The sequence below is a fragment of the Cebus imitator genome, unplaced genomic scaffold (genome assembly GCF_001604975.1).
Source record: "Cebus imitator isolate Cc_AM_T3 unplaced genomic scaffold, Cebus_imitator-1.0 Scaffold77, whole genome shotgun sequence".
In the NCBI taxonomy this organism is placed as follows: Eukaryota; Metazoa; Chordata; class Mammalia; order Primates; family Cebidae; genus Cebus; species Cebus imitator.
The window spans coordinates 6,978,031-6,992,357 of NW_016107392.1; the positions used below are offsets into that span (position 1 = coordinate 6,978,031).

The 14,327-nt window shown below is 43.0% G+C and overlaps 1 protein-coding gene across 1 annotated transcript in view; it reads left to right on the plus strand.

Annotated features, from left to right (window-relative positions):
* The first annotated feature begins 635 nt into the window (after nucleotides 1-635).
* The window catches only part of TMEM178A (transmembrane protein 178A), a 52,226-nt gene continuing 38,534 nt past the window's right edge, over nucleotides 636-14,327 (plus strand). The window contains exon 1 of the mRNA XM_017532586.1: nucleotides 636-1,219. Coding sequence (XP_017388075.1) covers nucleotides 820-1,219 — 400 coding nt within the window. The 5' untranslated portion in view covers nucleotides 636-819. The remainder of the gene's footprint in view (nucleotides 1,220-14,327) is intronic.

A 14,327-nucleotide genomic window follows, 5' to 3' on the forward strand; every position in this document is an offset into this window, starting at 1 on the left:
CAGATAGAGCTGGCTGCCTAGGGGGCTCAGAGGCTGCATCCTGCAGGCAGCAGGACAAAGGGTCCTTCGGACTCCAGATCAAGATTCCAAGGAGTTAAATGCTACACGCAGCCCGACCTGGATGGGATTAGCTCCTGGGTACAAAACGGGACACTGATCAGAATCAACTTGGACAAGTGACAAGAGTGAGTCTGATGTCGGTGGATGTCTTTTAAGGTCGTTGGAGGGAAGAGGACGGGAGGGGTGTGCTGAGGGGTAGGTGGAGAGAGGCACCGAGTCCAGAGCCGGGATATAAAGGCACTGGGAGCCGGGGAGCAGAGGAGCAAATGAGTGGGGGAAAGAGCGAGAGGAAGAGTTGGAGAAAAGTCTAGGGAAAGTAGGGACAGGGTTAAGGGGAGACAGGAGGATGAGGGCGGCGAGGAGAGATTAAAAGGGGAAGGGGAGTCGCTGGAGAGGAGGGCGGACTGTTGGATCGGAGGTAGGGAGACGGGCGAGGGGCGAGGGGCGTGCTCGGGGTGGGGGGCGCCGGGGCGAGGAGAGGGAGCTGTGGAAGAGGAGCGGGGGTAGAAAGCGAGAGCGGCGCGGGGGAGGGCGCGGAGCCTTGGGGCCCGGCCGGGGGCGGGCGGGCGGTGGGAGGCGAGACCAGGCCGGGGGAGAGGGAGGGAGCCGGGCCGGGCGCGCGGGGCGGGGAGGCCGTGGGAGGGAGGTGGGGGGCAGGTGGGGGGAAGAGGGAGGGAGCGGGCGGAGAGCCGGGGCCAAGTGCATTGTGTCTGGCGGCGGCGCGCGAGCCCACCGGCGGCTGCGGCGGGGCGGGAAGCCATGGAGCCGCGGGCGCTCGTCACGGCGCTCAGCCTCGGCCTCAGCCTGTGCTCCCTGGGGCTGCTCGTCACGGCCATCTTCACCGACCACTGGTACGAGACCGACCCCCGGCGCCACAAGGAGAGCTGCGAGCGCAGCCGCGCGGGCGCCGATCCCCCGGACCAGAAGAACCGCCTGATGCCGCTGTCGCACCTGCCGCTGCGGGACTCGCCCCCGCTGGGGCGCCGGCTGCTCCCGGGCGGCCCCGGGCGCGCTGATCCCGAGTCCTGGCGCTCGCTGCTGGGGCTCGGCGGGCTGGACGCCGAGTGCGGCCGGCCGCTCTTCGCCACCTACTCAGGCCTCTGGAGGAAGTGCTACTTCCTGGGCATCGACCGGGACATCGACACCCTCATCCTGAAAGGTGAGCGGCGGGCGCGCCCCGCGTCCGCGGCGCCCGCGCGTGGAGCGCAGCCGGTGGCTTCCCAGGGGCGCGCTGGTCCCCGCGGTCCCCTCCCCGCCGCGGCCCCGCGTCCCCGCGCCCCCGCGCCCCGGTGCATTCTGGCATCCTTGCCGCCGCCTCCGGTCTTTATCCTTTCCCTTTCTTTCCCCGCTGCCTCCCTTCTTCTCACTCTCCTTGACACTCTTCCTTCGTCCTCATCCTGCGCGTCCTTTCCAGTCCGTGCCGTTCCCGCAGCCTCTGTCTCCTCCTTTCCTGCCTTCGCCTCCCTTTCCCCGGTTCTTTCGCTCTCCCCCGTCCTTCTCCGCCTTTGTACACCTGCCTGACATGTGTGTCTTTTCTTGACGCTGCTCCCTGTAAGGGGGACTAACCGTCAAAGACTCGACTTTTCCCAGCCGGGATCCTTCCCTCAAGTTGTGCTTCCCTTTTGGAAATACCGTTTGGAAGAAAAGTGGTGCCAACCTCCGAAGAGGGGGAAGGGGCTTTCCCTGTATTGTGTGGATGCTGGTGTCCGATGGAACTGATGTGGTCATCCCAGCCTGGAGGGCTGATGGGCAGCTAACGAGGCCCTGGAACCTTCCCCCACACCCCTGAAGTGCAGGGTGTGTGTGGATTAGACTTCAGAGACCAATCATTGGCTGGTGGAGGCTGCCCAAAGCAGATAGTACACCTGCTTCCAGCCTTCCTGCGGACCCCATACCCCCACCTTCCTCGCTGTCCAGGCACTTGGTGGCAGCTGAGGAGAGAAAATGTTCTAGCCCTTCAAACTAGAGCTTTTCATCACTCTGTCTTCCTTGTGTGGTGCCTTGCCGGGTTGTTTCTGTTGTTTTTTTGTTTGGCACTGAGTTGTAGAGCATCAGTTTTTTCTTCTGAGATCTGCGCAACACCTGGCTGCTGCTAATGGAATCAGACAGTTTGAATTTTTATTTTTATTTTTTGGTAATCCCATTCATGTAAAAATATCCAGTGTGACAATTTGTGAAGCTTCCTTTAACTTAGAACTTGACTCAGTATATATATATATTTTTCTCTGAGATAAAAAAAAATCAACATCTCTTCTCTTGGACTCATGATGTCAAAAAAAAGTCCCAAATCAGTACATTTTAATATTTAGTAGCCATTCAGGAAAACAAATTGACAGATTTGTGTTGAGTTACAGCCTGCAATGGAATGACATAGAAAAGAGGGGGTTAATAATGTGTTGGCCTTCAGAGTCTTGCTAGTTGGTGGATTCTTCATTCCTCAAATGTGTCAACTTCCTCCTTCCCATGGCTAGCTCAGCTGGGGGCTGCCATCCGAAATCTGTCTGCCTGTGGAAGGACTCCAGCACTTTGGGGGGAATCGGATACAGTAAAATCTTCCTTTGGGAAGTGCACCATTTTCTTTTTTCTCCTAACTTGCATCCAAATCTGATTTCTCCTCAGGAAGATGCTGCATAATTAATTCTGATGGTAGCATAGTACATGAACAAACTGTAAAAGCTGAATTTGGAGGCTCAGCCATGGAGTGCTCATTTAGGCAAGGCAATTTTGAAAGCTAAGCAGTGTAGTCTTTGGAAATGACAAAACTGCATTTGCTTACACTCTTTCTGTGCTTAGAGTATTTGATTGCATGTAAATTGGATATAGAGCAATGCCTGAAGCAGCAGGGCAGAGTCCAACCTGCAGTAGAAGAGGGACCCCCACAGGATATTGCACACCACCTCTGGAAATGCCCTGGCTAGCTGAGGTGCCAGTTCCTGGGCAGTCTAGGGTCAAATAATCATAGAGGTGGAAAGACTTTGGAGGCCACTGAAGTTGAACCTCTATTGTTTGTTCCAACTCCCTTCTACAATCTTTCTGACAATCTAGCCCAGTGCTTCCATAAGACAGAACTCATATGTTCGTTAAAAAAACCTAGACTTTTCCAGTCACCAATGCCTATTTTTAGATGAAAACAATCTGAGATTTATAATATTGATGGTGTTTAGCTAGTCTTTTGTGTAGAACACTGAAGAGAGTTCTCGGTTGTAAGCAGAAGATATGGGCACCATTGCTGGCCCTGCTGTTAAACTGCAGTGTGTTCTCCAAGTATCCAGGCCTCCTTTGCCTTCAGTTTCCTTGTCTGGAGCATTAGGAGGGATGACTATTCTTTAGAGAATTTTCTAGTTCGCATATCTGTCATTGTTTTAATTAATAACAATGTAAATTTAGCTTCTTGCAAAGTTAATTAGCTGACACTATTAAGAAACGTGGAGTTTAGAGGAAAGAACAGGCACTGGTACATTATAGGATCTTAATTTGTTGTTTGGGAGATGTCCAGAAATGCCTTGCAACATTGCTACTAACCAACCTTGGGCTGGTTACATAACTCTTCTATATCTCAGTTTCATCATCTGTGAAATGTATGGGTGACACGAACAGCTTTAAAATTCTGAGTCTATGAATAATTTGAGAAAAGAAAATGTCACCAACATTTTCCTGTCTCAAAGATGATTTTGGCACCCATATTAGGCAAACATTATCACCTTTGTTTTGGCATCTGTCATTCGTGGCTGTGGTATGAATTTCGTAAATGAGCCATTTATAAAACTAGAGATTAACACTATATCTAATTAAAAATTGTGAGTAACCAGAGTCCCAAGTTCTATTCTTTCTTCTGTGAGTTACCTTATCAGTCTTAGCATCGTTTAGAAATTTTAATTGAGGAAGTGAAGAAAAGTTTATTCTGATGAAGAGTGGACAGGGGTGGAAAAAGGGCTCAAGAACTGCCTAGCATCTTTAGTGAGCTTCTGAGAGGGAAAGGTGCCAGTCTTTTCTCCTGTGGACCTAGAGGGCAAAGCTAGGAGTTAAATGAGAAGTGCAGGGAAGAAAATGTAGAGTTGATAATATGGAAAACATTCTCACAGTAGGAATTATTTGCATTTCCTATTATTGGAGGCAAGACAAGAGAGATGTATTTCTGAGAGATGTACAGGAGATAGAAACATGCAATGTGAGCAATAAGAGATTAATTTAGAAATATGCACAGACTCTATAGTATTAGTCTAAGAGAAATCACAGCAGCTAGAAAAGCATTTATCTCAGTGGGACAAATATTTGGGAGAATCATCAAATTCTTGTTTTCACATACTCATTATATTTCTAGTTCACTTCTATCTAGCCCAGACTCTGGAATGGTCTAGGCTTGACCTTCAACCAGAACCTTCAGTAAGAATGGAGGTAGTGTTATTGATAAGCTCATGAAGAATCAAGACTAGAACCCTATGCTATTCTACCAAATTGAGAGATGAAACAAAATACTTGCCAGCATAGTTTGAACATAGTTGCTTTTCTAGCAGCAAGTTCTCTTATCAGCACTATATTGACCAATTCACACTTCACTGTCTTGTTCACTGGGATAACATGAGAACCTATCAAATGCTTTAGATATATTATATTCATATTGTATTTCCATATTTACTGTCCAATTCTGTAAATGCCCATTAGAAGCCCATTATGTGCAAGGTAATGCAAGAAGATTTTAGCTAAACACGTGGGGGTTCTTTTGTGTTTGAGCTGGTCAGTTGACTCTAAATTAGTCTTCCATATATGCCCTTCTTGCAGCACTGGCTAACTTTTGATGCCAAGGAAGCTTTACTGGTCCAAATAAGGACTGACTCAGAAAAGTATGCAAATGAAATCAGCTTTCATCCAGCGACTTGAGCGCTGAACAAAATGGACTTAAAGTGTAGGGCTTCAGGTATCTCTGTGCCACTGGGAATGTGGGGGGTTAGAAAGAAGTCTTTAGGTGTAAAAATCTTTAAAGCAAGTGCGTGTGTCATGGATTATATAAGGATGCCAGGAAATGACAAGGGACCAAAAGATAAGTTCTTCCTTCATTCATCCATTTATTCACTCAACAGACAGATATTGGAGTGTTGGTTATTGTACCAGGTATAGAATATACAGGAGTGAATGAAGTGGATAAAAATCCCTGCCTTCAATGAGTTTATTTCAAGTAGTGGAGTTTGTATTTTCTAGTGGATTATGTTATAACTACTCTTAGTAGGTCATAGGAAGATTACCTGACCAGGGTGGGAGACTACTTTGGGATGGCTGATAGCACCAGTGGGTAAATGACAGAAAATACAATACAGAGTGATCGAGTGCAGCATCCTTTGGGGGACTCCTAGCTGTTTTCTCCCAAGTGCAGTATGTATGTTTCAACTACTGGATGAACAGGAAGACAGGACAGATGGAAGGCGACTCAGTTGAAAATATTATGTAATGCTTCTTTCAGTTCTTGGAAACACTGACTTTAATAAACATTGATGTGACTTGCAAATACATTATGTAGAACTTTGGAGAAATCAATTTTGAATAGAAATCAGAGTCATAGAAATGATATTAGAAGTTCAACTGTTCACACTAGCCTTAACTTTAACTTTTTAAGGAAATATTTTCATTAAAACCAATTAACATTATTTTTCAAATATATATACTTTATGCAAGTAAATGAAATTCTAATATTACATATCTGCAATACAAATAGAAAATTAATGTGTTTTTTCATAAAATTAAAAATGATAGGATTTTAGAAATGTGAAGATTATAAGTCTGTATGCACAATGTTGACCTTTATAAATCATTTGGGTTTGAATTCTTGAAATTTGAAATAGAAGATGTTTTTGTGGTTGCAGAAGCATTTTTCCTCTAATGAGATAAACAGATATCAAAGACAGTGGGATGTAAATACTTTGTCATTTTGTTCTCTGTAAGAAAAGGAAAGTAAGAGATTTGGTAGGAATTCATTGGGTCTGCTTTTCACTCTGCTAATGATTTATCTGCTTCTCCTGTTGCTTATTTCCCACGAAATTAATAGTCTGTACAGGACCCACCAAGTTCTACCTGACGCAGAAATAGATTGATGATTTTCTTCTGCTCATTTGTGGACCAAAGTATAATTTGTGTTAGAATTATCTTCCAAGATCAGATATACCTAGGGAAGCTGAGAAGCCAGCACTGTTTCTTCTCCTTGATCCAGTGGTTCACAGGTTGTTCATGGACCTTCTCTTGGGCTAAAAGATGCTGCTGGCCAAAGGGATTCCTTAGTTCTGGGGGTTCTGGGGATACGATATGACTTTGTTTTTCTTTCCCTCTTCTCAAGGCAAGTGGTCTCTGAAATTCTTTTGACCATCACTCTATGTGATTTATGTTTATTCATTTTTGAATTACGTGCATGGACTGTACTCACACATACATTATAAAACGAGCAAAAGAAAATTTTGAGGGATGTGGTGATAAATAGATATAAATGGAAGTTCAACTATTTTCATGCCACCATCCAAAGAATTGCATGTGCACCTCTGCCACGTACACACCCCACTCTCGAGACTGTTTCTGTCACTGCTCAGAGCCAAGTCTCTCATCTGAGCAGAGGAGGAGGGATTTTTCCAATCACAGCTGAAATTCATGATGGGTATCCCAGTGCACTGTTATATCACACACATTTATCTTGCACAGGGGAGATAAGAAGATGCATTTTATTTCTGTATCAATTCTGACATTAGGCACAGTATTAAATGAGCCCTTTTTGATTAAACAACTGCTAGCTTATACTACACAACTCTTAATGACTAGATTTGTAGTTTTAGCTTGTTCTACAGTGTGCTGAGGCTGAACATACCCAAGTGTGATATTCAATGTTTCAATACATTCTATTGCTAACAATCATGAAGGTTACCTTGAATAGAAATTAAATTCTTGCTACTCTGCAATCAAAAGAAGATACTTGCTTCCATTCGTACCATCTGCACACAGGAATTGTCTTTTTAGAGTAATTTATAAACACAAAAGTGAATGGTGCTTTAAGTGGTTTGTGATCAAAATTGCCAGAATCAACGACATTTTCATTCACTATGTTTCACGGATGATGTTTAGCAATGGCCTTGAGGGGAAAAAAGGAAGAGTTTGCTATGTCATAGAAAGTTCACATCCAATTATACCCGAGTTGCTGTGGTTTTTCTCTTTAGCTACTGATTTTTCTTCTTCAGATAGCTAAAAGAGCCCTCAAACCCCATCAGGCAGACTGCTCATAATTATAATTGCAAGTGTTCTTTTCTGATTTTTTATTTTTTCAAACAGGGTCTTGTTCTGTCTGTCACCCAGGCGAGAGCTCAGTGGCACGATCATAGCTCACTGCAGCTTTGAACTGGGCTCAAGTGATCCTTGCACCTCAGCCTCCTGAGTAGCTGGGCAGGTATTTGCCAGCTACACCTGGTGTACTGAGGCTGTGTGTGCCTCAGGTGTGTGCCAGCATGCCTGATTTTTTAAAAAAATTTTTGTAGAGATGGGGTCTTGCTATGTTTCCCAGGCCAATCTCAAACTCCTGGCCTCAAGAGATACTCTTGCCTTGGCCTCCCAAAATGTTGGGGTTACAGGTGTGAGCCACTGTGTTTCCCTCATCCAGTGAGTGTCCTTGATTGCTATAAAAGATCAGCTTTTGTTGCAGGAGCATCTGGACATTGCATTCCACTGAGGAAATGTCAGTGCTAAGTGTGAAATGCTAGAGAGTGGGCACATTGAAGGAGTTTAGGTGGGTCACAGGGTTTTCCCAACAGTTACCAAGAATGAACTCTGCTTTCATCTCTGTTATACCTGTAGTGCTGTGTACCCCAGATAATCAGATTATCGTCACAGATCATATAACCACAGTTTATCAGAATAGAATCACAGATTATTCACACCAAGCAAACCATGACCTCAGATTGACCATCCCATCATGCCCAGAGCCTACCTTTCTTATGTGTACCTTATCATTCAGGGAAATTCCACTGTCCTTTGATTCTCGATTGTGTCCATATCTGTGGTCCATTTTCTTGTATTATTTTCTGGTTAAAAGAATAAAAATCAGATTTGGTCTGGTCAGCCTCTTCATATCCCATTCCCTCCCAATAGCAGTGATGGGATGGAAGAACAAAAGCTGCAATCAGCGAAAATGGAGAATTGGCAAATAATACAAATAGCCAATGTGTCTCCTTTGGCGTGAAACAGGTCAGTATTTGGGGGCAATTCAGATAAGATCATATCTTTAGGTTTAAACAATTTTGTTTTTTCTACAGTTACTATTTTTTTTTTAAACAACCCACCACACCATTGATAGGGTTTAAAGCTTTGCAAAGCTAATTGTAAAGCTTTTATCATAATGAAGGAATTTGTAAATAGAAAGTGGAATTTATCTCCTGAAACAGGCAAAATTTATGACAATTAATTTTTACACTCTCATAGTGTTTCCCTGTGGTTAAAAGTGATTGCAGTGATTAATCTGTTTAATTGCAAGTTTTATTCATAACTAAAAGGATGCAACTGAACTTCTTGGAGCATGAGAGAGTCCGCCTCTACCGTCATCATGAAGCTGGCAGCCTTTGTTTGCTTCAGAGTAACGGGAAACTACATGCTGCACTCCATCTTTCTTGTAACTCTGCCAGATAGCTGATTGCAGACCAAACAGTAACGTCATGGGGACACCCATCAGGGAATGCATTAGCAAGTGAACAAAGGGGGACAATGCAAACCATATGTTAGTTTCCGTTATCTTTAATTACTGAGGACACACTGAATTATTTTCTACAACTTGCTGGATGTGCTCTAGTGTTCAGACTTTTTAATATTTTGTTCATAGGTAAAAATCAATCAACTCTTTTTTCCCCTAAGAACCTAAAGGATGTAATATGTTCCATTTTGGTTTCACCAAGTTATTTGACATTCTGTAGATAGAGAAGAGACTCCAGAAATGTAAGTAGAAAATTCTGAGTGTACAGATAATTCCAGAAGGCTTAATTGTCTCTTTACAACAGGACACTCAGCTGCACATCCACACCAGTGCTTCCATCTGCCTTATGAGTAAGCACTAACTTGCACTCTTAAACGTCTGTAACAGCAGCACTAGCAGGGCAGGGGCAGTGGTGGGTGGGAGGCTATATTAGACTTGGATCTCTTTTGTCTACATTTCAAGGAATTTTTTTGGTGTGGGGGATATGAACACTTGTTTCACTCAATAATCAGTCAACAAATGTTAAAAAAGAAATGTTTTTTAAAAAATAGGCTGCTTATTGGCCAACATGGCGAAACCCCATCTCTACTAAAAGTACAAAAATTAGCTGGGCGAGATGGTGAGTGCCTGTAACCCCAGCTACTCCTGAGGCTGGAGAATCGGTTGAACCAGGGAAGCAGAGGTTGCAGTGAGCCAAGGTTGCTCCATTGCACTCTAGCCTGCGTGACAAGGAAAACTCTACCTAAAAAAAAAAAAAAAATAGACTGCTTAGTGAAAAACATGGGTGTTAAGTCCTCCAGGTCCCATGGGAATGGGCTTTTCTTAACTACACCTAGAGCAGTGAGGAAGTGGGTCTAAGTGAGTGGGTGCAGGCTGCTGGTTAACTTGAATTTCAATGCCTTTTTTTAAGTTCTCACAATTTTGAAAACTGCTTACAGTAATATTTGCGATTAGAATTTTAAGTATGTGCATCCTGTTAAATATTACTCAATGAAGCTATCCTGGATAAACAACATCTATCACCTGTCCTATGATTTAAAAATTATGAAACAGATGATCACAGCCATAATTTGACATACCTAGATAAACCGTAGGGTGAGGGGAACAAAACTTACAATGGCCAGTTGGAGCAACTGAACCCATACCAGTTGGAGCTCAGTATCTGCTTTATGCCACTGATACTTAAGAATCATTTATTCCAGGTGATCTAATCCTTAGCATCTAACACATTGTAGGAAAACTTCGCTTGGTGTTCAGACAATGGAAGTTTGGTTGAAGGAAGCTACACAGAGATAGGCTGATTGAAAGAGTGGCGGGAAAAGCAATAGTGACTGCCAACATGAACGGCTCTTAAAAATACTGTCTTTTTCTAAAATACTTGCACAGGCATGTTTATAGCAGCACAATTCACAATTGCAATTGGGTTGGTGGAACCAAGCCAACAAATGCCTATCAATCAAAGAGTGCATAAAGAAACTGTGAGATATATATATATATATGTGATAGAATACTACTCAGCCATAAAAAGGAATGAATTAAGAGCATTTGCAGCGACCTGGATGAGACTAGAAACTATTATTCTAAGCGAAGTAACTCAGGAATGAAAAACCAAACATCGAACGTTCTCACTGATACGTGGGGGCTAAGCTTTGAGGACACAAAGGCATAAGAATGACACAATGGATTGTGGGGACTTGGGGGTAAGAGTGGGAAGGGGACAAGGGATAAAAGATGACAAATAGGGTGCAGTGTATACTGCTCGGGTGATGGGTGAACCAAAATCTCACAAATCACCGCTAAAGGACTTACTCACGTAGCCAAATACCACCTGTATCCCAATAACTTATGAAAAAATAAAATAATAAAAATTAAAATTTGTCTTTTTCTTCAGGTGTTTGAAACAAACAAAAAAGACACAAAGAAACTGTTTACTATACAGCAGTAAAAGATAAAATCCAGCTAGAGGATGTCTGCTGAAGAAGCATCAAAGTCTTAGATTTCTTTTTTTTTCTCTTTTCTCAAGGGTTACCTTTTCTTTCTGAAATTCAAGTTGGTAGGAGGAAAATAAGCACATGTAGAATAAAAAATTATCATAGAGTTGAAAGGAATTTCAAGCAATGATTCTAACCTGATTTTGATACTATAGTGCAGGTGATAGGTGATTTGCACTTGGGCTATAAACTCCTGTCAATTACCCGTAAAACCTAGCATACCAGCTCTAACTGCCTTCATTTCTCTTTGAAACCGCATTACCAGGATGCCTGTGAGCAAGGGGGATGTTATTATCAGCATAATCTCAAATGGGTTTTAATTTATAAGACAGAATATATTGCTTGGAAGGAGCAGGCCCTTTGATTTTTGTTTAGAAGATGTAGGGATGGGGGCCTTATCCAGATTGTGCATTTTGAAGTGTCGAGGGTATATGGAGAGCTGATGGATATTGTGGACATGGAAGCTTCAGTCCCCCAAAGTCATCTCTAGGCACCACTGCTGATTTGGAAAATTGGCAGCTGTATAAATAACTTATTACCTGTTAAGTCTTCTGGACAGGTCCCAACATACCTGACTTGGGAAAGTTAAAAAATAATGACAGGAGAAATTATTAAAGGGTACAGTTTTGTATGCCCTACAAATGTAGCAGTTACTGAAATAAATAGATCTGTGAGCCACTGAGAGGCGTGAAAGAGTGGTTCCCTGTTCACTTAACCACTGATACAGATGATTCTGCAATAATATTTTGATTATGATGTGGGGGAAATTGATTGCTTCTTACTAATAGGCCCCAGATTGTAATTTTTGAAATTTGTGGCATGGGTGTTTTTTAGAGCATATTTTTATTTCTGAGTCATCACACAGTTCTTGTTTTCACAATCTTCTGACTGTATTTACAGGTTCAAATGCCAGACCTATTTTTTTTTCCTGGTCAGGTATTCTTCCATATATATAGTTTCCTGGAGTTGTTATTTATTTCTTAAAAACAATTTTCTTTTTTAGAGACAAGGTTTCACTCTGTTGCCCAGACTGGAGTGCAGTGGTATGATCATAGTTCTCTGTAGCCCCAAACTCCTGGGCTCAAGTGATCAGCCCACCTCAGCTTCTTGAGTAGCTAGGATTACAGGTATCCTCTACCATGCCTAGCTAATTTTCATTTTACATTTTTTTGTAGAAACAGGGTCTTGCTTTGTTGACCAAGTTGGTGTCAAACTCCTGGCCTCAAGTGATCCTCCCACCTTGGCCTCCCAGTGTTGGGATTACAGTTATTTCTAAAAAGGTCAGATACAGCAGTATTTCTCATGAGATATGAAACATAATTTGGGTTGTGGGTATAATTTAAAAATATGTAGTTGATAAAGTGCTTGATAAACATTTATCTACTCACTTGGATGGGCCTTTAAGTGCCAAATAACAGAATACCCAAGTAAAAATGGCTTAGCCTACAAGGAAAATTTATTATCTTGCATTAACAGGAAGTCTGGAGAAAGCCTGCATCTGGCGAGTTAATTAAAGAGATTCAAGGCTTTTGGGCTTTAGCAGACCCAAGGTAGTCAATTTTACCTTGAGCCATGTCTCTACCGGGTCACAGCAGGTCTGTGACTTGCTAATAGTGAGTTATGTGAGTGAGCTAGGAAAGAGAAGAAGCCAGGCCCCCTTTTCTGATCTCTTCTTTTACAATAAATGTGGTTTCCCAGAAGTCCAGCAGACTTCCCACAGGTCTCATTGGCCAGAATTATGTCACATGACCATTCTTAAAGCAATCCCTGGCAAGTGGAATGGACCATGATTTTCTTAGACCAATCAAGCTTCAGCCCCTGGGGCTGGAGAAGGGCCCAGTCTCCCCAGGAAGCACTTGGCTGCCTGACACCTGAACAAAATCTGGCTTTGGTTAGCCGAGGAAGAGGGGCTCCAGAGAGCCACACAGCCATAGAAGCCAAAGCAGCAGGGATGTTCAGGTGGCAGCCCCATCCTGCCAATGGCCATTCCATAGCAAGAGAAGACTGAGGAGAACTCAGATTTCCTCCCAGCTTTTCTAGATAGAGCACTTTCTCCACATACTGCCCTAACAGGCACATGGAAGTGGCCTGAAGGCCCTGTGCTTTTCCTTTTGAAGAGCTGTTGAAGTCTCTTTACTCTCTAAAGACCCAGAGGTTGCATGGTTGGTTCTAAGGAGGCTTATTTGTAATTGCACTTTAAAAATGGAATGTAAAATGTTCAAAATTGTGCCTATTAGGGGATATCATTGTACTCTAAGATCAGAAGGTGCAGTTGCTACACATCGGATACTTAGTCTGGTGCTTCAGTGCTCCTAGATGCACAGCCTTTGTCCTCACGCTCCTCCCCATCCCCCCACCCCTGGATGTTCAGTGTGTCTCAAGAAGAGCTTCATGGAGCATTTTTCTGAGCATCTCCCTTCACCCCCACTCCTCAAGCCAGGTTCATTTATAGAATCTGTTCAAGTTAGGCTATGACTCGTTTTAACTTCTTGATTTCTTGGAGGAAAACAACAACAACATGTATCATTTCTATTCTCTGACTGGCAACTGAGTGACCATCGTTACAACTCTTCAGTGCATCTATAAATATAACAACTTTGAGCAAGAAAATTAGCAAATCACTCCTTGCTATTGTCAGTGTCCTGGTGTGTTGTTAGTGGCACATGTTCAAAATTAGAAAGCAACCAATTCTAATTTGAAGAAAAGCCACTTAACTCATGTCTGTATTGGGCTTTCATAATCCTTGAAATTTCTGTGAAGAATCATCCACTTTTGAAATGACAAGCTGGAAGACCTGCAGAAGAAGCAGTTGTTTAGCAACGTACGTTTCTGTGTCTGGAGGAGTGGGATGGAGGGAGAATATTGGAAGATGGACCCTGGTTATCTCAGCAGGAATGTTCAAGTCAAAACCCTTCCAGCAAACCCTTCCAGGAGCCTTTCTTGTGCTAGGCTCCTCTTGGAACTCTCATTCAATACTGAGAGACCTATTTATTACAGCTTGATGCTTCCTCAGAGCAGGAATTATGAAGCAAGAAAACAATCTGAACTGTTACAGATGGGCTGAGCTAGCAGGATTTTAGCACAGAAGCCTTAGAAGATGGTGTAAAGCCACAAGGTATGTGGGTGGGCATATATTTGGACCACCATATTGCATGCCAACTTGTAGGTTCGACAAGAAAAAAAAAAAAAAGCAAGCAAGCAGGCAGGAGAGAAAGGAAAGGAGATAGGAAGCCCAAGAAGGAAGGCAGGAAGGAACAGATGAGCAACTATTTGGTGGATCTTTGGGGAACCATCTCTATAGATCTTGTTTCCTTAAATATCCATTAGGTACATTTAACTTTCTAAAATACAATCTTATGTCTTTCCTTTAGCTAAAAATATCTGATGGGTTCCTCAATAAATTGAACATAGAAGAACCAAATATCCCAGCAATTCCACTAGTGGGTATATACCCCCAAAGTTGAAAACAGATACTCAGACAAAAACACTCTAGGACAAAAACACAACAGGACATTTGCAATAGCCAAAATTTGGAAACAATCCAAATGTGCATCAACTGATGAATAAAG